We start from the raw sequence: 24,288 nt of genomic DNA, 5'->3' as shown, positions 1-24,288 counted from the left end.
TAGAGAAGTCAATGTTCATACCACTGGGGTGTCAGCTACCCAAGCAAAATATGAGGTGCTGTTCCTCCAATTTGCGCTGGGCCTCACTTTGACAATGGAGGAGGCCCAGGACAGAAAGGTCAAATTGGGAATGGGAGGGGGAGTGAAAGTGCTGAGCAACCGGGTGATCAGGTAGGTTAATGCATACTGAGCGGAGATGTTCAGCGAAACCTGAGTTCAGCAATATCCTGGAGATGATGCCTGACCCGCTGAGTTACTCTAGCACTTTGTGTCTATCAAGAATGCTGGTCGGCGTGGGCAAGTGATGAAGGGCCTGTTGGAGAGTTAATGACTCCATGAGGGTTAAAGAGTTACCTGGAGTTTGACTGGCTCAGGAAGCTTCATCTGTAGCAGGCCTTCCTGGGGAACCTGTTCACCCCTGAACTCCTCGTCTCCTCCTTCTGCTTTCTGTTCGTCTTTGATTACATCCTTCTCACTCTTCTCTTCGCTGGTGTCGGTCTTCTCGGAGAACACGCTGGCCTCGATCAGCTGCAGGATGTGCTTCAGGTCCTCGCTGCAGAAGATGCCCATGATGAGGAGGGTGTAGAAGAGCTTGATGAGGGGGACGAAGAGGAACTCAGTGCTTCCGCCCACTGGGTCCCGCACGTGGAGGCTGCCTTCCTGCACAGCTTCAGTCAGCATCTCGATGGTCTTGGCCTTCAGGATGTCCAGCGGAAATTCCGGGCTGTACTGGAAACACTCCCCGGTCACAGTGAGGAAGCTGGTGGAGGAGAACTGCATCCTCGGCCTGAGGGAGGTGCTAAGCCCCACGCCAGGGACAGCGTGATTCCGGTTGTCGTCCGGAAACAAGGTGATGCTCTTGGTTTCGTCCGTCATGGGAACAATGAACTCATTGTTCATCATCAGCCGAGCAGTGGCATAGGTGTTCAGGTAAGTGTCAATGAGTAGGTCATAGTAACCTGCCCGCAGTAAGCCAGGTACATATTTGTTCTCTATTGCGTACAGCAATTGAGACTCGTCCACGTGGCTGCAAAGAGCATGGGCCACTCGGTTATTGCCTAAAGCACAAACTGCGGAATACAAACGCAAGGTATGGTAGTGAAATTTCAGCAGCTCCTCGTGCTCTGTCAGCTCCAAGATATCCAAAGACCTACATATCGTAAAGAATCAAAGGAAAGGTTAGCGTTTACTGTAACTATGATTCCCTCTGCAAGCTTTCTGTCTATACTTGAACGCGGGATTCACAGTACTTCAGATAGAGGTCCATGCTGTACAACTACACTAAACTAAACTAAACTAAACTAATGGTGGCCTGTTTCAGTGCTGCATGATTATATGAATTGTCTGGTTGAACCATGTGAAAATTACAAAGGAAAGGCTGGTCAGCCGAACTTGTCACACTGTACAAGGATTGTCATTTTTATTCCATGTTCCAATCTCTTCACATATGCCACCTTGATCGCCTTTTTTTTGTAACCAACCGCCGACCTAACCGTTTCTTAATGTTAAAATCGTCTAAAGAATAAAAAACAAAAACAAAATATATATATATATACACACACACACACACATATTATGTGTGCGTGTGCATGTGTGTGTGCGTAGTATAAAAGGCGTGAACGCAATAAGCCTGGATTAAACTGGTCTATGCTTTGACACACACAGACATATATGTTTATATATATCTATATTACTAAAAGTCTGTTCTTGACCGGTTTTGGCCATCTGTGCTGCGATTTCCGAGAGAACGCCGCCACCTACGGCCGTCATTTTTGGCCACCTCGCTCAGAGCCCCCCTCCGCCGCATGTGTGCTGAGGATTTTCCCCGTCGATTAAAAATTACGGAGATATTAATGTTTTTACAAAATTCTCCACTCTCTCTGCTGCCCCCGCTGGTGGCAGGGGGGAGAGACTATAAAACCAGGAAGTGGTGTGCCACACAGTCTCTTCAAGATGGAGGAAGGCAGAGGGTCACGTTTCTCTGAGCTGTGAATAACACTGAACACATGTCTACTCAAATGTAAGTGCCCTTAGTGGTTCTAAAATGCTTGCAGAATGTGTCTATTGGTTTTAAAGCTTGCAAAAAGTGTCTCTATTGGTTCTAAAGCTTGCAAAAAATGTCTATTGGTTCTAAAGCTTGCAAAAAATGTCTATTGGTTCTAAAGCTTGCAAAACAATGTCTCTTGGTTCTAAAGCTTGCAAAAAAATGTCTATTGGTTCTAAAGCTTGCAAAAAAATGTCTATTGGTTCTAAAGCTTGCAAAAAATGTCTATTGGTTCTAAAGCTTGCAAAAAATGTCTATTGGTTCTAAAGCTTGCAAAAAAATGTCTATTGGTTCTAAAGCTTGCAAAAATATCTCTATTGGTTCTAAAGCTTGCAAAAATATGTCTATTGGTTCTAAAGCTTGCAAAAAATGTCTCTATTGCTCCTAAAGCTTGCAAAAGGTGTATCTATTGCTAAAGCTTGCAAAAAGTGTCTCTATTGCTTCTAAAGCTTGCAAAAAGTGTCTATTGCTTCTAAAGCTTGCAAAAAGTGTCTATTGCTTCTAAAGCTTGCAAAAAAATGACTATTGGTTCTAAAGCTTGCAGAAAAATGTCTATTGGTTCTCAAGCTTGCAAAAAAAATGTCTATTGGTCCTAAAGCTTGCAAAAAAAATGTCTATTGGTTCTAAAGCTTGCAAAAAGTGTCTCTACTGGTTCTAAAGCTTGCAAGAAAAATGTCTATTGGTTCTAAAACGGTTCATACTAGCGCTCCAGAAAGCACCCCCCCTCCCCTGGTTGGCTTGGCTTGGGTGTGTCTTGAAATTGAAAGGCACTACTTACTGCAAATGGTGGCATGAAGTTGAAAGGCACTACTTACTGCAAATGGTGGCTTGGGAGCTTTGGCTTGAAGTTGAAAGGCACTACTCACTGCAAATGGTGGCTTGGTTGCTTTGGCTTGAAGTTGAAAGGCACTACTTCCTGCAAATGGTGGCTTGGGAGCTTTGGCTTGAAGTTGAAAGGCACTACTTACTGCAAATGGTGGCTTGGTTGCTTTGGCTTGCAGTTGAAAGGCACCATTACTGCAAATTGTGGCTTGAAGTTGAAAGGCACTATTACTGCAAATGATGGATTGGTTGCTTTGGCTTGAAGTTGAAAGGCACTACTTACTGCAAATGGTGGCTTGGGAGCTTTGAAGTTGAAAGGCACTACTTCCTGCAAATGATGGCTTGGGAGCTTTGGTTTGAAGTTGAAAGGCACTATTACTGCAAATGGTGGCTTGAAGTTGAAAGGCACTACTTACTGCAAATGGTGGCTTGGGTGCTTTGGCTTGAAGTTGAAAGGCATTATTTACTGCTAATGGTAGCATGAAATTGAAAGGCACTACTTACTGCAAATGGTGGCTTAAATGCAATGGCTTGAAGTTAAAAGGCATTACTTACTGCAAATGGTGGCTTAGATGCAATGGCTTGAAGTTAAAAGGCATTACTTACTGCAAATGGTGGCTTGGGTGCTTTGGCTTGAAGTTAAAAGGCACTACTGTAAATGCACTTACTTCCTGTTTGCACTGTATATTGATTTTAGATAAAACACTACCACTTACGGCTGTGATTTTTGGCCATCTTACTCAGTCCCCATCCGCTGAGCAGATGCAGAGAATTCTTCCCATCAATGAAAAATAAAAGTGTTATTAGTTTTTTTTTTTAATGTTGAGAATCTCTCTCCTGTCAATCACTCCATGAAAGCCACACCTTTTCCAGTGGGGGGGGGAGGGGTTATAAAACCCGGAAATGTGGGTGTGGCTCAGTCTCTGCAAGATGGAGGAGGGAGAGGTCACGACTCGCTGTCTTTAGTGGCTTTGCACCCTACTTCAAATGGTATGAAACTGCACTTGAATTTGGTGGCCTTGCACCCTGCTAGCCGTGAGCAAACTACCAGCCCACCAGCCGTGAGTGAGTGAGTTGCCAGCACAACAGGCTTGATTGACTGAGACTCCAGCCCAAGAATCCATTTGACGCACAATTTGCATACTAGCCCTCTGGAAACCAGTCCCTTCAGCCCACAACACCCATACTAGTGCTCCAGAAAGCCCCCCCCTCCTAACTGGCCACCAATATTAGAATTGGTGGAGAGGTGGAATATTGCGTTGGATGACCAGCCCTCCTGTGTGATGCTGGGATCCAACGGGTCCCACTTAGTCTAGTATATATATATATATCTCACCATAGACTAGTAGCCTTATTGCGTTCACGCCTTTTATAGTTCTCACACAGACACTCCAGATAGTTTCCCTGCTGCTTGTGTCAAAACATAAACAGATCATGAAATGGTTTTGGTGTTTAAAACTCATCAAAATGTTTATGTTGGACGTGTAGCATTGTGATTGACCACAATTTGAATGCGAGCTTTATTAAGTGTTCACAGATCACTGAGTGCTCCTGTGTGCTCACCTGTTCTCTTCGGGAATATGTAAAGACATGAATCGTAAAGGTTCTGTACATTGCACCTGCCATCCATGGCGGTCACTGACGCGACTGACATCCACCTTTAAGAACTCGTTCGGCACTCTGCTCCACAGCACGGGAGTCAGATACTGGACGTGAAGTCGAGGCGGACACTGTGGAATAGGGTTCCTTCGCTCACTTTTAAATAACCCTGCTGACAGGGGCATCACATTCTGAAATAAACAAAAATACAGCCTGTTACTTTAGCTTAGAGATACAGCGTGGAAACAGATGCGTCAACTCGCCGAGTCTGCGCAGGCTAACAGTCACTAACACACTAGTTCTATGAATAAATGAATGATACTTTACTGTCATGTGTACCTGGGCACAGTGAAATTCTCTGTTTGCGTATAGTACACAAGTTCGCAAAGAGTCGCCACGTATAGGACGCTGACAAAAAAGTTACACAAGTAATCATTTTTGTCCTGATTGTCCGACTTCATCCTCGGCACCCCCCTCCTCCCCCGCCAGGTCGCTCTTTGTTCTCAGGACACACCTACACCATATGGACAATTTAGCAAAGCTGAGTTACTCCAGCTTGTTATGTCAACGCACAAATCTGTGTGTCTTTGGAATGTGTGAGGAAACCCGAGCTTCAGGGGAAACCACTTTTCCTGATTTTTCTGTTTGTTGCTTGCAATAGCCAGCTTGGAAAAGCACATTCAGCTAGTTGATATCAACTGTGTGTTAAGAGGCATTTAAGGTGGTGGTTCAAGAGACTTTTAGATAGGCACATGGATATGTAGGACATGGAGGAATAAGGATCACGCAGGCTGGTGAGATTAATTTATCTTGGCATCCTCTTTGGCATAGACATCGTGGACTGAAGGGTCTGTTCCTGTGCTGTGCTGTTCAACGTTCTGTGTTCTGAGAGTCAAATTTGTGCTTACCTGTTAAACAACAATAACCCACTAGGTGGTGATAGATGGTCAGTAAAATACCCTTGCTGCCAAATGCAACAAATTCACCAATACCAATAATGGCCAATAAATGGTGAATAAATGGATCTCTTCCCTCAGCATAAACTCACCAGTTGGAGTCATAGAGTCATACAGCGTGGAAACAAGCTCCTTCGGGCCAACTCACCCACACCGGCCAAAGTGTCCCATCTACACTAGTCCCACCTACCAGCATTTAACCCATATCCCTCTAATATCCCATATCCCACATATCTGTCCTATCCATGTACCTATTCTAAATGTTGCGATAATACCTGTCGCAACTACCTCCTCTGGCAGCTCATTCCATGCACCCACCACCCTTTGAGAAAAACGTACCCCTCCTATTAAATCTTTCCCTCTTCACCTTAAATCTATGTCGTCTGGTTCTCGATTCCCCTACTCTGGGCAAGAAAATTTGTGTGTCCACCAAATCTATTCCTCTCATGATTTTGTACATCTCTATAAGATCACCCCTCATTCTCCTGTGCTCCAAGGAGTAGAGTCCTAGTTCTAACCTTCATATCTGTTCTGCAGGCCTATCTCAAATCTTCAAGCAAGGCTCATTGGAAGCATGAACTCATGACTTACCTTAACCCTTCCCAGTTCAAACTGGAATACATTGGGACTTGTGGCTTGCGCAAAGACCGCAGCAAATAGTTTTGTGCTTGCTTCCACCTAATCAAAGAAGAACATTAATGTTACTGCTGGAGAAAGTTTCAATTAGGGTTTAGACCAACATCTAAAGAATGCAACCTAGTCTTCTGCAGGGTCATTCTGGATGCAATGAAATTATTGAATGTTCCAAGTGAGTGAGCACATACATCTCAGTTTTAATCCAAGATAATAGGGACGTTAGGGATAATAGACCATTCTGATGAAGGGACCAAACCCTAAATGCTTTGTCCTGCCTCTACCCTATTCAGCTTTCTCCCCCCCACCCCCCCCACCCCCCACCATGTAAATCAGCCTGAAGAAGGGTCTTGACCCAAAACATCACCGATCCATGTTCTTCAGAGATGCTGCCAGATCCGCTGAGTTACTTCAGCATTTTGTGTCCTCTTGTGTATTAACCAGCATCTGTATTTCTTTGTTTCTACATGACGACCATCTAAGCTGGTCCCGTTTTGCCTCTATATCCCTCAAAACCTTTCTTATCCTTGTACCAGTCCAAATATCTTATAAACATTGTACCTGCCTTGACAGTCTGAAGAAGGGTCCTGAACCAAAAGGTGACCTATCCATGTTCTCCAGAGATGCTGCCTGACCCACTGAATTACTCCAGCACTTTGTCACCTTTATTTGTAAGCCAGCATCTGCAGTTCCTTGTGTCTGCATTCTCGTTATGCTAGTTGCAGCTAAATACACGTAAGTCTGGTCCGCCATGGTGCGTGGAAAAACATGCAGTATCCTAAAGGGCACAAATTGCTGGAGTAACTCAGCAGGTATGGCAACATCTCTCGAGAACATGGATAGGTAATGTTTCGGATCGAGACCCTTCTTCAGACTGCTGCCTGACCTGCTGAGTTACTCAAGCACTGTGTGTCCTTGTGTGTACTACCCAGCATCTGCAGTTTTTAGTTTCTATGTGTGGTATCCTTGCTGTCAGGTAAACCTCTCGCTATAGCTCAGGCCCAGCTTTTTCCTTGAAAGTGGCGTCACAGGTAGATTGGGTGGTCCAGAAGGCATTTAGCACATTGGCCTTCATCAGTCAGAATATTGAGTATGGAAGTCAGGAGAACATGTTACAGTTGTACAAGACATTGCTGAGGCCACATTTAGAGTATTGTGTTCAGTTTTGGTCACCATGTTATAGGAGAAATGTTGTTGAGCTGGAAAGGTGCAGAGAAGAGTTATGAAGCCAGGACTCGAGGGACTCGAGGACCTGAGCTATATGGAAAGGTTGAACAGGTTAGGACATTATTCCTTGGAGCGCAGAAAGATGAGGGGTGCATAAAATCACGAGGAGAATTGATAGGGTGAATGCCCAGAGTCTTTTACACAGAGTTGGGGAATCATAGGACATAGGTTTAAGATGAGAGAGGAAAAAAATAATAGGAACCTGCGGGACAACTTTCACCACACAGAGGATGGTGGGTTAATGGAACGAGTTGCTGGAGGAGGTAGGGAGGCAGGTAGTATAACAACATTTAAAATACATTTGGACAGGTACATGGATAGTATAGGTTGAGAGGGATAAGGTCCAAACACAGGCAGGTGGGACCAGTGTAGATGGGGCATGTTGGTTGGCATGGGCAAGTTGGGTCAAAGGGCCTGTTTCCACACTGTGTGGCTCTATGTCTCTATGAAACAGAAGATCCAACCAACATTTTGATTCATATCCCAACAAATAACTCTGCTCTGTAGGCGTACAAATGAGTGCTCAAGCACTCTCTAGCAAACACTTAGTGCAATTTTTTTGATGAAGAGCAATCTACTTGGAGGTATAAATTAGCACACACAAAAAAACAAGATAATGGATCTGGATAATGAATAACGGAACACCACTCCAGTCTGCCTACTTATGGTTCAATGAAGTGTGTGGTCCATTGTAACATTAACAAAATGGTGGCACATTGTGTGGTTGTGAGGGTTTTTAATGCAACCCACAGTGTGGAAGTCCTTAGAAAGGGACACTTCAGCAGGTATATGAAATGTGTTTTTTGACTAATAAAGAGTAACTGAGATCAATTTAACATGGGGGGTTTTTTTTCTCCCAAAGCGCAGATAGAAATTTCAACCATTACAGTACAGACACATTCCCAAACAAGAGCCCCTGTACAACAAACATGCCTAATGTGTTAATATAGTTTGTCAACAACATTTTATCGCTCTTAGCACGTTTGCACATCAAAACTCGCTAAATGGGTCAGCTGAACACGAAAACCACAACTCATTAAATTAAGAATGAAATGCACGAATTTGATTTAAAACCCAGTAGTTTTAAGCTTTAGTTTTAGAGATACAGCGTGGAAACAGGCCTTTCATCCCACTGAGCCCGCACCAACTTTCAATTATTCGTCAACTAGTTCTATCCTACATACTAGAATTTACAGAAGCCAATTAACCTACAATCCCCCACATCTTAGGAGCACCAAGAGAAAACCCATGCAGTCATAGGGAAAACGTACAAACCCAGTACTGACAGCTCTCGTAGTCAGGATTGAACCCGGGTCTCTGGTGCTGTAAGCCAGCACCTCTATTGCTGCGCCATTGTACCAACCCACGTCATTGGGATGTGGGAGGAAATCCACGCGGTAAATCATGTAAATTGTCCCTAGTGTGTAGGACAGAACTAGTGTACGGGTAATCATTGGTCGGCACGGATTCGGTGGGCCGAAGGGTCTCTTTCCATGCTGTATCTCTAAAACTAAAACTAAAACTAAAATTCATGAGACATGATTTCCCATACAGAAAGAAAGATAAAAACTACAGTAAAGTGGAAATCTCTCTTTCCATTCCATTTGCAACCTAAGACTTACCTGATAATATGTATTTAATTCCTTGCCATTGGCAGTGAAGGTCAATAAGCCGCTAGCAGTATCCACTAGGCAGCCAATTTCCAGGCCATTGTTATTTCGTCCTTGCCCAGGGCTTGTGCTTTCTCCCGCCCACACCATGTAGCAGTTACTTCGTTTTATGCTGCAATGGGAAAAAAACATTTACAGAAAAATCAGTCAGAGCTATGCCGCAATGTGTGTGGGCAGATATAACAATGCCTGGAATGAAAGACTTCCAGCTGTATTGGCAGCTAACCGCATCGTTCCGTCTCTCCGAAAAGCAACTTGGAGCGCAGGAGGATGAGGGGTGATCTTATAGAGGTGTACAAAATTATATTATAGGAAAGATGGTGCCAAGCTGGAAAGGGCGAGGACAGGATTAACGAGGATGTTGCCTGGACACGAGGGCCTGAACGATAGGGAGAGGTTGAGCAGGCTGGGACATTATTCCTTGGAGCGCTTGAGTATGACGGGTGATCTTATAGAGATGTACAAAATCGTGAGAGGAATAGTTGGGGCATACGCACAGAGTTTCTTGACCCGTGTTGGGAATTCGGGAACCAGAGGACGTAGGTTTTAGCTGAGGGGGTAAAGATTTAATATGAACCTGAGGGGCAATTTGTTTCACACAAAGGGTGGTGGGTGTATGGACCAAGCTGCCAGAGGAGCTAGTTGAGGCATATCTATTGCAATGTTTAAGAAACATTTAGACAGGCACATGGATAGGATAGGATAGGACTAGAGGGATATGGGTCAAACGCAGGCAGGTGGGACGAGTGTAGATGGGGCACGTTTGTCAGTGTGGGGAAGTTAGGCCGTAGATCCTGTAGGACTCTAAGGTAGACAAAAATGCTGGAGAAACTCAGCGGGTGAGGCAGCATCTATGGAGCGAAGGAATAGGTGACGCTTCGTGTCGAGACCCGAAACGTCACATATCCTTGGTTTCTCCAGCATTTTTGTTTACCTTCGATTTTTCCAGCATCTGCAGTATTTACTTAAACTGTAGGACTCTATGACTCTTTCACTAACTGAAGGTGAGTTTCACTGGATAATCACTTCCCTCATCCCTTGCCTGTAATCTCCATAATATAATAAAACCATGGCACAGGAGTAGAATTGGGCCATTCGGCCCATCGAGTCTGCTCCGCCATTCAACCATGGCTAATCTATTTTTCCTCTTAACCCCACTCTCCTGCCATCTCCTCTAACCTCCCCTTTCATGCTCTTAGTAATCAAGAACCATATCTACACTTTAAAAATACCCAATGACTTGGCTTCCACAGCCATCTGTGGCAATGAATTCCAGATTCACCCTCCTGTTGGTAAATAAATTTTACCTCATCGCCATTCTAAAGGTACGCCCTTTTATTCTGAGGCCGTGCCCTCTGGTCCAAGACTCTCCCAATACTGTAAACATCCTCTCCACATACATTCTATCCAGGCCTTCCCTCATCCTTCTAAATGCAACCCAACTCACTATCAATTAATCAGACATTTGACATTGCACCAACATGTCTGACATCTTCGGCTATGTGTGGCAAATTATTTCTGTTCTTGTGAGAACCATGTTCAACATGATACAAGTTATTGTTGATCACAACCTGCACGTGAATGCCCCATCATTCTTCCACCAATAATTTTTTATATCCATATCTCTTCTGTTGATAAAGAACAAAACTCCCATGTAACAACACAAAGTGCTGGGGTAACTCAGTGGGTCAGGCAGCATCTCTGGAGAATCTGGACAGGTAAGAAAGGACCGACCCAAAAAACGTCCCCTAGCCATTTTCTGCAGAGATGCTACCTGACCCACTGAGTTACTCCAGCATTTTTTCATCTATTTTTAATGTAAAGCATATCTGCAGTTCTTTGTTTATTAAAGCTCCCATTTATTTTAATTTAGTTTAGAGATACAGTGTGGAACCAGGCCTTTCGGCCCACCAAGTCTGCGCTGACCAAAGATCACCCATACACGTTCTATCCTACGCGCTGGGGACAAGCTACAGAGGCCAATTAATCTAAAACCTGCACATCTTTGGAACGTGGGTCACAGGTAGAATGTGCAAACTCCATAGAGACAGCACCCGTAGTCAGGATCGAACCTGGATCTCTGGCGCTGTAAAGCAGCAACTCTACTGCTGTGCCACTGTGCTGCCCTCAATTTGTTTAGTGACACAACTGCATTCATGAGGCGACTGGCATCATTATCTATCAAAGCTCTCCTTCTTTTGACAGCTCACCAGTGACAGTCTGATTTTGCTGCCATTAGAACAGTGCTACTATAAGTGTCCCATGTAGAAATTCCCTTTCATACCCAAAGCTTCTCTCGCCTTCAATTGAAAGCCTAAACCTCAAACAGAATATCCAATAAAAGGGATTCCTACCTAGACTTGTAGATCCATATAAAACCTTCCACCTCATTAATAAAAAATCTGGATATGATGATTAGACTATTTCCCAAAGGACCAGTGGGCAATTCTTTAGACCAGACTTTTACAGATACAGCGGAGAAACAAGCCCTTTGGCCCACCGAGTCTGCACCGACCAGCAATCAATCACCTTGCATACTAACTCTATCCTAAATACCAGAAACTATTTACAATATTTTTTACCAAAGCCAATTAACTTACAAACCTATACATCTTTGGAGAGTGGCAAGAAACAAGAGCACCCAGAGAAAACCCATGCGGTCACAAGTAGAATGTGCAAACTCCGTACGGAGAGCACCCATAGTCAGGATCAAACCCGGGTCTCTGGTGTTGAAAGGCAGCAAATCTACCGCTGCGCCACTGTGCTGCCCCTATCCATTGTTAAACAAGTCAGGTGACCGAAAATAATTACCTCAGTTCAAACAGTGTTACTTGCAATAAAGTAACATTCATTGAACTGAGGTAATTATTTTCGATTCACTGCACTTTTAGGGCAAATTAACTCGACTTTTATTGAGAGAAGCTGCTGAAGATTTTTTTTATAAGCTCTACTTTAAATTTAATATTTTCCAGATTAATTTATGATGCTTGGTGGACAATTGACTGTTTGCTGGACAAATTACTTGGTGCCACCCCACTTCCTGGTTATTAACAGATGTCATTAGAGATTCCAATTGAAAGATGTCCCATGTAGAAACAAGGAACTGCAGATGTTGGTTTACCAAGGAAAGGCACAAAATGCTGGAGTACCTCAGCGGGTCAGGCAGCATCCCTGGTGATCAGGGATAGGTGATGTTTCGGGTCAGGACCCTGCCTCAGACAGACCTCAAGTGTCTGAAGCCACTTGTCCACTCATTTTCTCTTTGCCCTTTTGTTCAATTGCCTTTGGGAAGTGAATAATGAATGCAAACTGCTGCAAGAATACTTTCCCAACAACGGACAAACTCTTACCTTTCATGAACCTTCCCCTTCTCGTCTCCTAGGGTTACTGTCACGGTGCGAACCTTCTCCAGCTCGTAGACAGTGTCGTACTGGTGAAAGTCTGAGGTGATCCAACCAACCCAAACATTTGTAGGCTCCTGACCGGGAAATATTCTCACGGAATAATAATACTGAAAATAAAGAAAAATGTATCAACAGAGAATTTGATTCCCAACCACAAGAACTGCCCTTTCAACTCAATTGTCCCAGCCTCTGGATCTTCTAAGTTAGTTTGGACAGAAGACCAGAGGTCCAGGAGATTGGCTCCCAGTGGTAGAACAACTTTTATTCATCCACCGTCAGGTTATTTTTTTCCCCAAAATAAACTTTATTCTGAATAATACAAAATATACACAAAACAAGAACAGAGCAAAAATGCTTCCGACATTCTCAGCAGCTATACATACATTATTTTGCATTGTATTTAGTAGTGCTCACAAAACCATCATTATAGCAGGCGTCCTTACCACTCATGTGGCCCCCTGGGGTGGTATCCCTTCCCTTATTTGAGGGGCATCCCAACAGACCCTGCACCCCAATGGGCAGTAGCGGGAAGACCCTAGACTGTGGTCCTCCATCACTCCCCCACTGCGCCAAGCTTCAGCGAGTCCCTCAGCACATACTCCTGCAGTCTGGAAAGTGCCAGTTGACAACATTCCCTGACGGAAATCTCGCTCTGCTGGGAGTCCAACATGTTTCATGAGCGTCCTTCACAGAGTTGATGATCTTCCAGCAGCACTTGATGTCCATCTCCAAATGTGTCCCTGGAAACTGTACGTAAATCAGAGAGTCCCCTGGTATGGAGCTGATTGGGATAAACCATGACAAGGATCCTTGCATCATTCTGTAGACTCAGCGTCAGGTTCCTGAACCACGCTGCACAACCCTAACCTTAGCAACAAACTGCTATGGTCTTTGTATTGGATGCAATACACACTTCAGCTTGCACTATTACAGTCTGGGTACCCAAGAATAACTGATAATTTATTGTATTAGTGCCTATTGTACATTTATTATTGTGTTGTTGCATTCATCGGTGGTCACTCGAAACAAGTATGACAGTCCTCTCCTTTCCATAGTGTCGTCTACTTGTGGGTCTGCAGATGTCTGTAGAGGCCGATCCGCGATCCACACACCATGGTGCAACGTGGGCAGTGGAGACTGGAGGTGGTTGGTAGTCGTCGAGCCCCCTTCTCTCTCTCCTTACGATGCTGTCGCTTTGTCTCTGCGACACGGCGTAGTTCCGTTTCATGACGTGCAGCTCCTTCCTGCACGGATTTCCTCCAGGAGCGCCTGTCCAGTGCAATGTTTGTAGTACAGATTTATAGGTTAATTGGCTTCTGTAAATTTTAAATTGTCCCTGGTGTGTAGGATTGTGTTAGTGCACAGGGTGATTGCTGGTCGGTGCAGACTCGGTGATCTGAACGACCTGTTTCCACCTGTATCTCTAAAGTCTAAAGTTTAAAGTTAGAAACTGGGAAATACGTGCATTCATGTGGATGACCTGGAATTAGCACCAGCATTGGTAAAAAAGATCTGTTGCAGTTGTTCTCTCCACAGATGCTGCCTGACCTACTGACTACTTCCAGCATCCTTTTCATTGCAGAATATCCAGCACCTACTGTGGTTTACTTTGGCATAATCAAGGTCATGATCAACATACAAACAGCTGCTACTTTTCTGAGAATTATAAACTAAATAAGGAAAATGCAGATCGCTGACAATGAGGTACTTGTCAAATTGCCTCAATAGTTAAAAAAATATGGTGACAAAATAATATGAAAGTAAAAGGGAGGGAAAAGAACGATGTCAACAATGACCTATCCATGCAATCAATTACAAACTGGACAATGTTTCACATAAAATTGACATTTTAATTTGATTTCCACTATTTTCAAGCAGCACCTCTGGAGAAAAAGGAGGAGTGACGTTGCGGTTCGGAACCCTTCTTCAGACTGAAAGTAGAGGGGTGGGAACTGGAGATAAGAAATAACTCATAATGGCCCATTGTTGGCTGTGGAAGAGGTGATAACGACAGGGATACAAGGATGTGAACAGTGGATCTAATCAGACGACTAGGGTGGAAGAGTGGAGGGAGAGAGGAAATACAGGGGTTACTTGAAATTAGAGAAACCAATGTTCATTCCGCTGGGTTGCATTAATACTGGGCAACAATTGATTTTTTCTAACTATTAACTATTTTTCTAACTATTTTGTCATGTACATGAAGACAGGTTCAAAAAGATTCATACAAATCAAAATAGATCAAAAATTTACTGAAAGCATCATCTTTCTGTGACCATTATCGACCACTTACTGTTGTTGTCTGCATCAAGAAGTCATAATCATCTCTATCGTCAGCATGTACCTCCTCAGGGAGTCGTGTTGAAGAATGTGTTAAGTTATAGTCAGGTTTTGTTCGCATTAACATAAATCTGAAAATTAAGTTTTATTTTATTAGAGCCGTGATATTTTCTGAAGCATTCATAAAAGCCAGTAGCATCTCACTTTAAAATGGATAGGTGGCACAGAGCAATGTAATATAACTATCTCCAAGGACTCTTTAGTTTAGTTTAGTTTAGTTTATTGTCATGTACAGTGAAAAACTTTTGTGGCATGCTATCCAGTCAGCTGAAAGACTATACATGATTACAATCCAACTATCCTCAGTGTACAGATACAGGATAAAGGGAATAATGTTTAGTGCAAGTTAAACTCTTCCCCTTTTCCACAGATGTACTTTAAAAAGCATCCTGACAGAATGCACCACAACTGCTCCACCTAAGGCCGTAAGAAATTGCAGAAAGTTGTGGATCCATCCCAGTCCATCACACAAACCAACCTCACCACCATCGACTTCATCTAACTTTCACTCTTTTTCAAGTGGCTAACACATAATCAAGGACCATTTTCACCTGTGTCCGTTCCACTTCTCCCACCAGTCAGAAAACACAATAGGCTGAATCCACATACCACCAGATTCTTGAAAGCTTCATCCCTACTGCAAACTCCATACAGACAGCACCCGTGGTCTGGATCGACCCCGGGTCTCTGGCGCTGTTAGGCAGCAAATCTACCGCTGCGCTTCCGGGCCACCCACAGCATGTAATCAGCATGAACCAAAGCTGCCACCCACCTCTGCTTTAGGCGAGAAGGCTTTTCTTGATTGTAGTCCTTGTGGTTATTGAATTCTGCCTTGACACTTTCCTTCTCTTTCTCGGAGGTGGTCGAGGCCAGGTGCCCATGTGCTGTTTTCATTAGAACCTCGAAGTCCGAATCGGCGTCGTAGTCTTCAATTTCGTTTTTCTGAGGTAGGATGTTGGTGTTGGCCAGACCTCCGATGGGCATTTTGGAGAAGACCTCTGCACATTCAATGGGCATACTCAGTCGGTAGAAAACAATGTCTGTGCTGCTGTTCTGTGAGCCAAATGACCTCTGTATGACCTTCAAGCAGGGCGAGCTTTCCACGGTGCCATCTATTCTCGTCACCTAGTACATATGTGCAACAGATGGGTTTGCAAATGTGTTCTTGATTTTGACATTTTAATTCAAATGTAGTAAGTAAAAGAACAACATGTAAAAAATACACTTTGATCAAAGCATCTATGAATCTAAACAAGCCTTCTGCAGCAAGCAAACATGGCATTTGCTTACCTTAAATGTCTGTATTAGACATATTAGTTGAAGCTTTAATTTCAAATGCCAGGTCATAAAGATCTGTACTGACATTTCATTAAAATAACCTTGCAACTGAAAAGCTCGGAAATTACGATAAAATATTTATTGTGACAGGTGGACAAAATCATGAGAGGAATAGATCAGGTGAATGCACAGACTCTTTTGCCCAGAGTAGTGGAATCAAGAACCAGAGAACATAGGATTAAGGTGAGGAGGGGGAAAGATTTAATGGAAACCTGAAGAGTAACTTTTTTACACAAAGGGTGGTGGTGTATGGAAGGTGCTGCCGGAGCAGGTAGTTGAGGCAGGTACTATTGCAATGTTTAAAAAACAGAAGGCATATGGATAGGATAGGTTTAAAGGGATATGGGCCAAAAGGACGCAGGTGGGACTAGTGTAGATGGAGCATGTTGGTTGGTGTGGGAAAGTTGGACCGATGGGCCTGTTTCCACACTGTGCAACTCAATGACTCTATAACAGGACTCGTAGATGACATTTGCTTGTGTAGTCAGCATCCCTCAAATGGTATTACTTTTTATTCATGTCAGCATCATTGGCAATATCAACACATATTTGTCACCTCAATTCGCTTTTGATATAGTGGGAATGAGTGCCTTCTTGAACTGTCTTTGAGGAGATGTCTTCTGAGATAATCATGTTCATACGTTCTAGGAGCAGAATGAGGCCATTGGGCCCATCGTCTACTCTGCTATTCAACCATGGCTGATCTATCTTTCCCTCTCAACCCCATTCTCCTACCTTCTCCTCATAAACCCTGACAGCCGTACTAATCAAGAATCTGTCAATCTCCGCCTTTAAAATATCCATTGACTTGGCCAGCACATCCATCTGTGGCAATGGATTTGATTCACCACCATCTGACTAAAGAAATGCCTCAGCTCCTTTCTAAAGGTACATCTTTTTATTCTGAGGCTATGGGGATATATTAAGGGGAACGAGTGATTTGATATAGAATAATAATTTCAGTAGTTGGCAGAGGAGGGAAAGGAGGAAGACTTCACATATTAGATCCTGGTCTTTCAGTTCATGAACAATTTTACTTGCGCAGTGTGATTGAAATCTGGAACTTTTCCTCAAATGATCATTGATGCCAAGTTAATTGCTGACTTTAAATATAATTGAATCGATAAGTATTTTGTTCACTGAACACATTAAGAATTTTTATGGCAGAGATAGAATTCAGATCCACCATAATCTCATGGAATGATTGAAGAGGCCTGAGGAAATGAATAGCTGCTTCTGGGTATATACACTGAACTTATTTGTTCCTATTATGGTGTCCACAGAGTACTATGTTTACATACCTGCTGTGCCGGTGCAAGTAAGAATTTAATTGTCCCATTTTGGGACATGTGACAATAAACACTCTTGAAACTGTTGAGCAATAGGTCATCTCTATTGTCAATCCCTCGTTCACCCTTACCTCGATGTGCTCATGGTTTGCTGGCACAGAGATGAACTGAGGCAGCCTCTTGCTGAACCATATGGTGATGTCCCTGTTCATGTTCACCGCAAAGGGCTCGTATCCCTCTTGCAGACCGCAGATGGTGAAGTACTTAAGCGTAGCAACGTCATTTCCAAAGTTCATCCTACCAACTTGAGAGAGTCCCAAGCTACACACTGGAATAAACCCTGCAAAGAGAACGGAGAAATAAATGGCAGCCTTGTAAGGGTGTAGAAAGGAACTGCAGGTGCCGGTTTACACCGAAGATAGACACAAAGTGCCGGAGTAACTCAGCGGGTCAGGCAGCATCTCTGGAGAAAAAGGATGGGTGATGTTTCGGGTCGGGACCCTTCTTCACAGTCTCAAGAAGGGTCCCGACCCGAAACCTCACCCATCCCTTTGTGCCTGACCCTCTTGAGTTATTCGAGCACTATGTGTCTATCTTTGGCAGAAATATCACACTGCAGCCCCTTCACCCTCTAAACATATACGGTGAAGAAAGTACACAATGTTTAGTTTAGTTTAACCATATAACAATTACAGCAGGGAAACAGGCCATCTCGGCCCTTCTAGTCCGTGCCGGACACTTATTTTAGTTTACTAATATTACGTGTACTGAGATCCAGTGAAAACCTTTTTGTTGTGGGCTATCCAGTCAGCGGAAAGACTGTCCATGATTACAATCAAGCCGTCCTCAGTGTATAGATGGAGGATAAAGGGAATAACGTTTAGTGCGATATAACATTGACTAAAGTCTGATTAAAGATAGTTTGACGGTCTCCAATGAGGTAGACCTGTATTCCACTAAACGCTATTTTCTTTATCCTGCATCAGTACACTGTGGGCAGCTTGATTGTAAGCATGTATAGTCTTTCCACTGACTGGTTAGCACACAACAGAAAGTTTTCACTGTAGCTCGGTACACGTGACAATAAACTAAACTAAACTAAAGTAAACTCATCCATGTCAACCAAGATACCCATCTATGCTCATCCCATTTAGAGTCAAACAGCATGGAAACAAGCCCTATGGCCAAACTCGTCCATGCCAACCAAGGTGTTCCATCTACGCTCGTCCCCACATTCCTCTAAACCTATCCGTATATCTATCCAGTTGCCTTTTAAATGTTGTTATTATACCTCCCTCTGGCAGCTCCATCCATAAACGCATCATCCTCTGAACGAAAAAGTTGTCTCTCAGATTCGTATTGAATAGTTTTTTTTTAAATTATTTGTGTAAGGGGCGAGTAAAAAAACAATTTTGAAGGAGAAAAATACAATCTCATTAGAAAAAGAGACACAAGCTAAATCCTCAACAAAGATGTGAAAGAAGGTCTTGATGAGGACCACAGTAAAACCAAGTACGTAAAATATTTAACAATTTAATTATCACTATAGAGCAACGTCAGTAGAGAGAGTCATCCTGATGCAATAAGCTACTTAAACTGAACAATCTGACTAATCCCTTAGGCGAAACCTAAACTGACTTTATTTAAGGTCACATAAAATTAGGTTACAATCTGCTTTAAAACAGTGGTGAACCTGGTAGAGCTGCTGCCTCACAGCGCCAGAGACCTGGGAACGATCCTGACCTCGGGTGCTGGCTGTGTGGAGTTTGCACGTTCTCCCTGTGACCACATGGGTATCCTCCCACATCGCAATGACATGTGGATGTGTTGGGTTAATTGGCCCCCAGTGTGTAGGGAGTTCAGTTTCAGTTTCAGTTTAGTTTATTGTAATGTGTACCGAGGTACAGTTAAAAGCTTTTTGTTGCAAGCTAACCAATCAGCAGAAAGACAATAAATGATTACAATCAAAGCTTTTGAAGTGGTGTGAAAGTGGGATGACATAGAACTAGTGTGTGAATGGGTGGTCGATGGTTGGCGTGGACTCGGCAGGCTGAAGGGCCTGTTTCCATATTGTATCATTCAATTCATTTCAAAGTATTTCAGTCACACTGTCTTTCATCCATTCTTTTCAGTTCATTACAGAGGCAAGGTGAATCTTCTGGTACTACATGAGTGTTCAATTTCAGTTTTCAAACATATTGGCCAAGAAATTATTCCAAGCCATATTTGTTTGGTGTTAAAACTGTGTTGCTAGACACCCTAACACCATAAAAATCACTCAAAGAGTGAGAGCCTTATCGTCTAGTCCCTTTGCGATGATGCGTTGAAATGTTCTCACAGATCTCAACCAGCATTGCTGTCAGCTCTAAAAGAATGTATTATAATGCAAGCAACACTCTTCCCACTGGAATATTGTGATGCGAATTTTAGGTTTAGCTTTGAAAACTGAAAATGAACATTCATGCTGCAGCATCAGAAGATTCACCCTTTACTCAGTAAGGAAATAAAAATAAGTATGGGTGAACGACAAAATGAGTAAAAGACAGTGTGATGGAAGCACTTTGAATTGATTGAAAGATGCAGCATAGAAACAGATCCTCTGGCCTGCCAAGTCCATGCCAATCATTGATCACCCGTTCACACGCCAGTTCTGCTTTCCCACTTTCACACCGCTCCCCGCACACTCGGGGCCAATTCACCTACAAAGCAGCCTGCTTTTGGGATGTGGGAAGAAACCCACATGATCAGAGAGTTGCAGGTATAGCCCAGAACATCTCACAGACCATACTCCCCACCTTTGACTTCATCTCTACTTCATGCTGCCTCAGACAAGCAACCAATATTAATCAAAGACTTGTCCTTCCCCGGTCATTCCATCTTCTCTCTGCTCCCGTCTGGTGGAAGGTACGGAAGCTTGAAAGCATGCATCACCAGACTCAGGAACATCCTCTTCCCCTCCATCATCTGAACAGTCCTTCCATAAACTATGGTACTGTTCGATTCACCGCGAGCCCATTAGGACATTGAACTTTGTCTGAGGAGCTAATGTGCTACAATATGGTCATAGAGTCATAGAGTTAAACAGTGTCCAATTTGTACACGCCGACCAACATGTCCCATCTGCACTAGTCCCACTTGCCTCCGTTTGGCTCATATTCCGTGAAATCTGTCCTATCCATTTGCCTGTCTAATTGTTTCTTAAACATTGCGATAGTCCCTGCCTCAGCTACAATGCTAAGAACTATATTCCACACTCTGTATATTCCCCTTTGCTGGTCCTATTGTACTTGAGTTTGAATTGATTGTATCCATGTATAGTATAATCTAATCTGTTTGGATAGCTTTCAAAACAAAGCTTCTCATTGCAGCTCAGTATATGTGACAATAAACCAAAGGATGTGTATTGTGTGTTAGCAGTACTAGCTATATTGTTAGCCTTGAGCAAAATGCAAAGTGCTGGGAAAACTGAGTGGGTCAGGCAACAGTGATGCAGGGGTAGAGTTGCTGCCTTAGAGCGCCAGAGACACGGGTTCGATCCTGACTACAAACGCTTTGTAAAAAGAGTTGGAACATTCTCGCTGTGACCGCTTAGGTTTTCTCCGGGTGCTCTGGTTTCTTCCTACATTCTCAAGACTTGTCGGTTTGTAAGTTAATTGGCTTCTGTAAATTGTCCCTAGTATGTAGGATAGAACTAGTGTATGGGTCAGTGTCGACTCTGTGGGCCGATGGGCCTGTTTCCACACTGTATCGCTTAACTCATCTGGTGAGGGAATGGTCCCAACATGAAACATCGTCTGTCCATTCCCTTCCCAGATGCTGCCTGACGCACTCAGTTCTTCCAAGACTTTGTGTTTTGCTCAAGACTCCAGCATCTGCAGACTCTTGTGTCTCCATATTGTTTGATTTTTGGAAATGTTGGTGTAGGTCCACCAACGTTTTCTGGCGACTGGTGGTCCGACACAAATCCGGACAAAATTACGAGATCGTATTTGAAATCCCCTCAGGAAGTCCCACCGAAAATGTGGTGCCTAGGCTGGGTGAGGTGGCCGATCTCGACCTCACCGGGACTTCTGCGTCGATCGGCGGGTTGAATTTGCCCCCTCCGACCCGACCGGAGCCGGCAGATCTGTTCCCGTAGCCAACTTCTGCGGCTGATTGGCGAGTCAAATTTGCTCCCTGTGGCCGAGGTTCCAGACCTCCGGCCCAGCCGGAGCTAACAGATCCGTTCCCACGGCAGAGTTTCATGGCCAGTATCTCGGTCCCTGGGCGGCCAGGGCGGATGGTGCTGGTTCCATTCATCTCCTCTCAGGGGCCGTGACCTCTGTTCGCCCGGCAAAAAGGATAATCCAGAAATGCTCACGAACCTGGGAGTCAGAAAATCAATGGTGGACCTGCATTTTTTAAATCCTATACCAGCACAGATGATTTTCTCAAATTCAATTACTGTTCGTAGGACACAGTAGGTTTTCTGTCTGTGTTGCCTCTCAACCTACTCAGGTAGTTTGGTGTGTTAGCAGCTGAAGAGCAGATCATGAATATTAAAAAAACACAAAACAGATGCTACGAGCAACAGCCAGACTGCAACATGTTCTCAAATTCAATTGCTCTCGACTGGATACATCTAGTGATTCACAATGAAATAATTTGTCACAGTATAGCTCTCAGCTCATGGGTCATAGAGTCCAACAGTGTAGGACTTTGGCCCAACTTGCCCACACTGAACAATATGTCCCATCTACACGTCCTACCTACCTGCATTTGGCCCATATCCATCTAAAAGTGTTCTATCTATGTGCCTGTACAAATGTTTTCTAAACGTTGCGTTTAGTACCTGCCTCAACTACCTCCTCCGGCAGCTTATTCCATACACCCACCACCCTTTACCTGAAAAAGTTATCCCTCAGGTTCCTTTTAAATCTTTCCCCCCTCACCTTAAACCTATGTCCTCTGGTTCTCGATTCCCCTAGTCTGGGTAAGAGACTCTGTTTGTCTACCCAACCTATTTCTCATGATTATGTACACCTCTATAAGATCACCCTTCATCCACCTGCGCATCAAGGGTCCCAGCCTGCTCAACCTCCCCCTATAGCTCAGGCCCTCGAGTCCTGACAACATCCTTGTCAATCTTCTCTGTACCCTTTCCAACTTAACAACATATTTCTTATAACAATGGTGCCCAGAAATGAACACAATACTCAAAATGCCTCACCAACATCTTACATAACTGCAACAAGACTTCCCAACTTCTATATTCAATACATGTAGGAAGGAACTGCAGATGCTGGTTTACACCGATGATACACGCAAAATTCTGGAGCATCTCAGCGGGACAGGCCTCATCTCTGGAGAGATGGAACAGGTGACGTTTTGGGTCGAGACCCTTTTTCAGACTGATTAAAGATAGAGCCTTTAGGATAGAGGTAGAGATTAAAGATAGAGTGGATGTGGAGAGGATTTCTCCAGTAGTGGGAAAGTCTAGAACCAGAGGGCACAGCCTCAGAATAAAAGGATATACCTTTAGAAAGGTGATGAGGAGTTTCACTAGCCAGAGAGTGGTAATTCTGTGGAATTCATTGTGACAGATGGCTGTGGAGGCCAAGTCAATAGGTATTTTTAAAACGGAGATACATAGATTAGGAAGAGCATTACAAAATTACAGGTAGAAAGCATGAGAATGGGTTTGTGACGGAAAAACACATCAGCCATGATTGAAAGGCAGAGTGGACTTGATGGGTCGAATAACCTAATTCTGCTCCTATGTCTTATGGTCATGACAATACTCACCTAACCTGCTGATGTGTGACACTGGTTAGACCTAAACCCACACCGAATCCGATCTAAAGTCTTATAACGCAGCCAAAAGCTGCATTGATGCCTGATGATTCTCATTCTTTTAAAGATAACAATGTGTGATGTTAGATCATCAAATTCTCAATGATTCCCCGAGTCATGTCATCGCTTTTAAATCTTTTATTCAAGCACAGAGCTTACATTCTATCCAAGTGAAGCATGGTACTGACGAACAAGGAAACTATGGATGCAGCTACCATTTAAATTTTCCAATGGTTCAGAAAGTACCTCCCTTCTCTTTCTATTGGTTGTTAGCACTATTTGCAATCATGTCTCTTTTGGATTGCCTGAGCTCCAACCAGCAGGTTGTTTGCTACAAGATTGAAACTCTCCCTTATGTGGGGATCTGAAGAAGGGTCCCGACCCAAAATACTCCAGTATTTTGTGTCTCTTTGGTATAAACCAGCATCTGCAGTTCCTTCATACTACACGTGGGAGTTCATTATTCATTAGAACTAGTGTCAGCTCTGTCTGAACCAACCCTGCAACAATGTTAAGACTGATGTAACTTGCAATCTCATCTTTAGATTTTAGATTTCAGTATGGAAACAGGCCCTTCAGCCCACTGGGACAGGGCAGACCAGCGATCATCCGTACATCTTGGGAAACAAAATATTCACAATTCTCTTTTAATCCGATTCATAATTCTCCCTCATGTAGGGCTTATATTTGAATTAACATCTACAATAATATAGATTTGGAGGGATATAAGGGGATGCATTTTGCAATTTTTAATTTTTAATTGTTAATTATTGGTCTTTTTAAGTATTTATTGCTCTCAGGTAGTGTCCACATTGTATTCTATGTATTTTCTGTCTGCGTTCGTTTTGAATCTGTGGGTTTGTTGGTTGGGGGCTTCTGGACATCTGAATTTCCCTGAGGGGATCAATAAAGTATTTATTATTATTATTATATCGATAGGTTTGGAGGGAGATGGACTGAATGCGGGCAGGTGGGACCAGTGTAGCTGGGACATGTTGGCCATGGGGCCTCTTTCCACACTGTATCACTCTATGACTCTATAACAATAATAATAATAACATCTGCAATCATAGATCAGCACTTTTGTACTGATCTATGATTGTACTTATGATCAGGTATGATTTTACCAGATTG

General features: G+C 43.5%; 1 protein-coding gene across 1 annotated transcript in view; it reads right to left on the bottom strand.

Moving 5' to 3' along the window:
- ryr2 (ryanodine receptor 2) overlaps nucleotides 1-24,288 on the bottom strand; it is a 301,683-nt gene that overhangs the window by 169,066 nt on the left and 108,329 nt on the right. The window contains 8 exon segments of the mRNA XM_033025458.1: nucleotides 355-1,150; nucleotides 4,430-4,656; nucleotides 6,013-6,099; nucleotides 8,904-9,063; nucleotides 12,302-12,462; nucleotides 14,649-14,766; nucleotides 15,468-15,820; nucleotides 17,454-17,662. Of these exon segments, the coding sequence (XP_032881349.1) occupies nucleotides 355-1,150; nucleotides 4,430-4,656; nucleotides 6,013-6,099; nucleotides 8,904-9,063; nucleotides 12,302-12,462; nucleotides 14,649-14,766; nucleotides 15,468-15,820; nucleotides 17,454-17,662 (2,111 nt within the window).

Source organism: Amblyraja radiata, chromosome 8 (genome assembly GCF_010909765.2).
Source record: "Amblyraja radiata isolate CabotCenter1 chromosome 8, sAmbRad1.1.pri, whole genome shotgun sequence".
Taxonomy (NCBI): Eukaryota; Metazoa; Chordata; class Chondrichthyes; order Rajiformes; family Rajidae; genus Amblyraja; species Amblyraja radiata.
The sequence above is the reverse complement of the archived record's forward strand: the minus strand, read 5'-3'. Positions and strand labels throughout refer to the sequence as shown.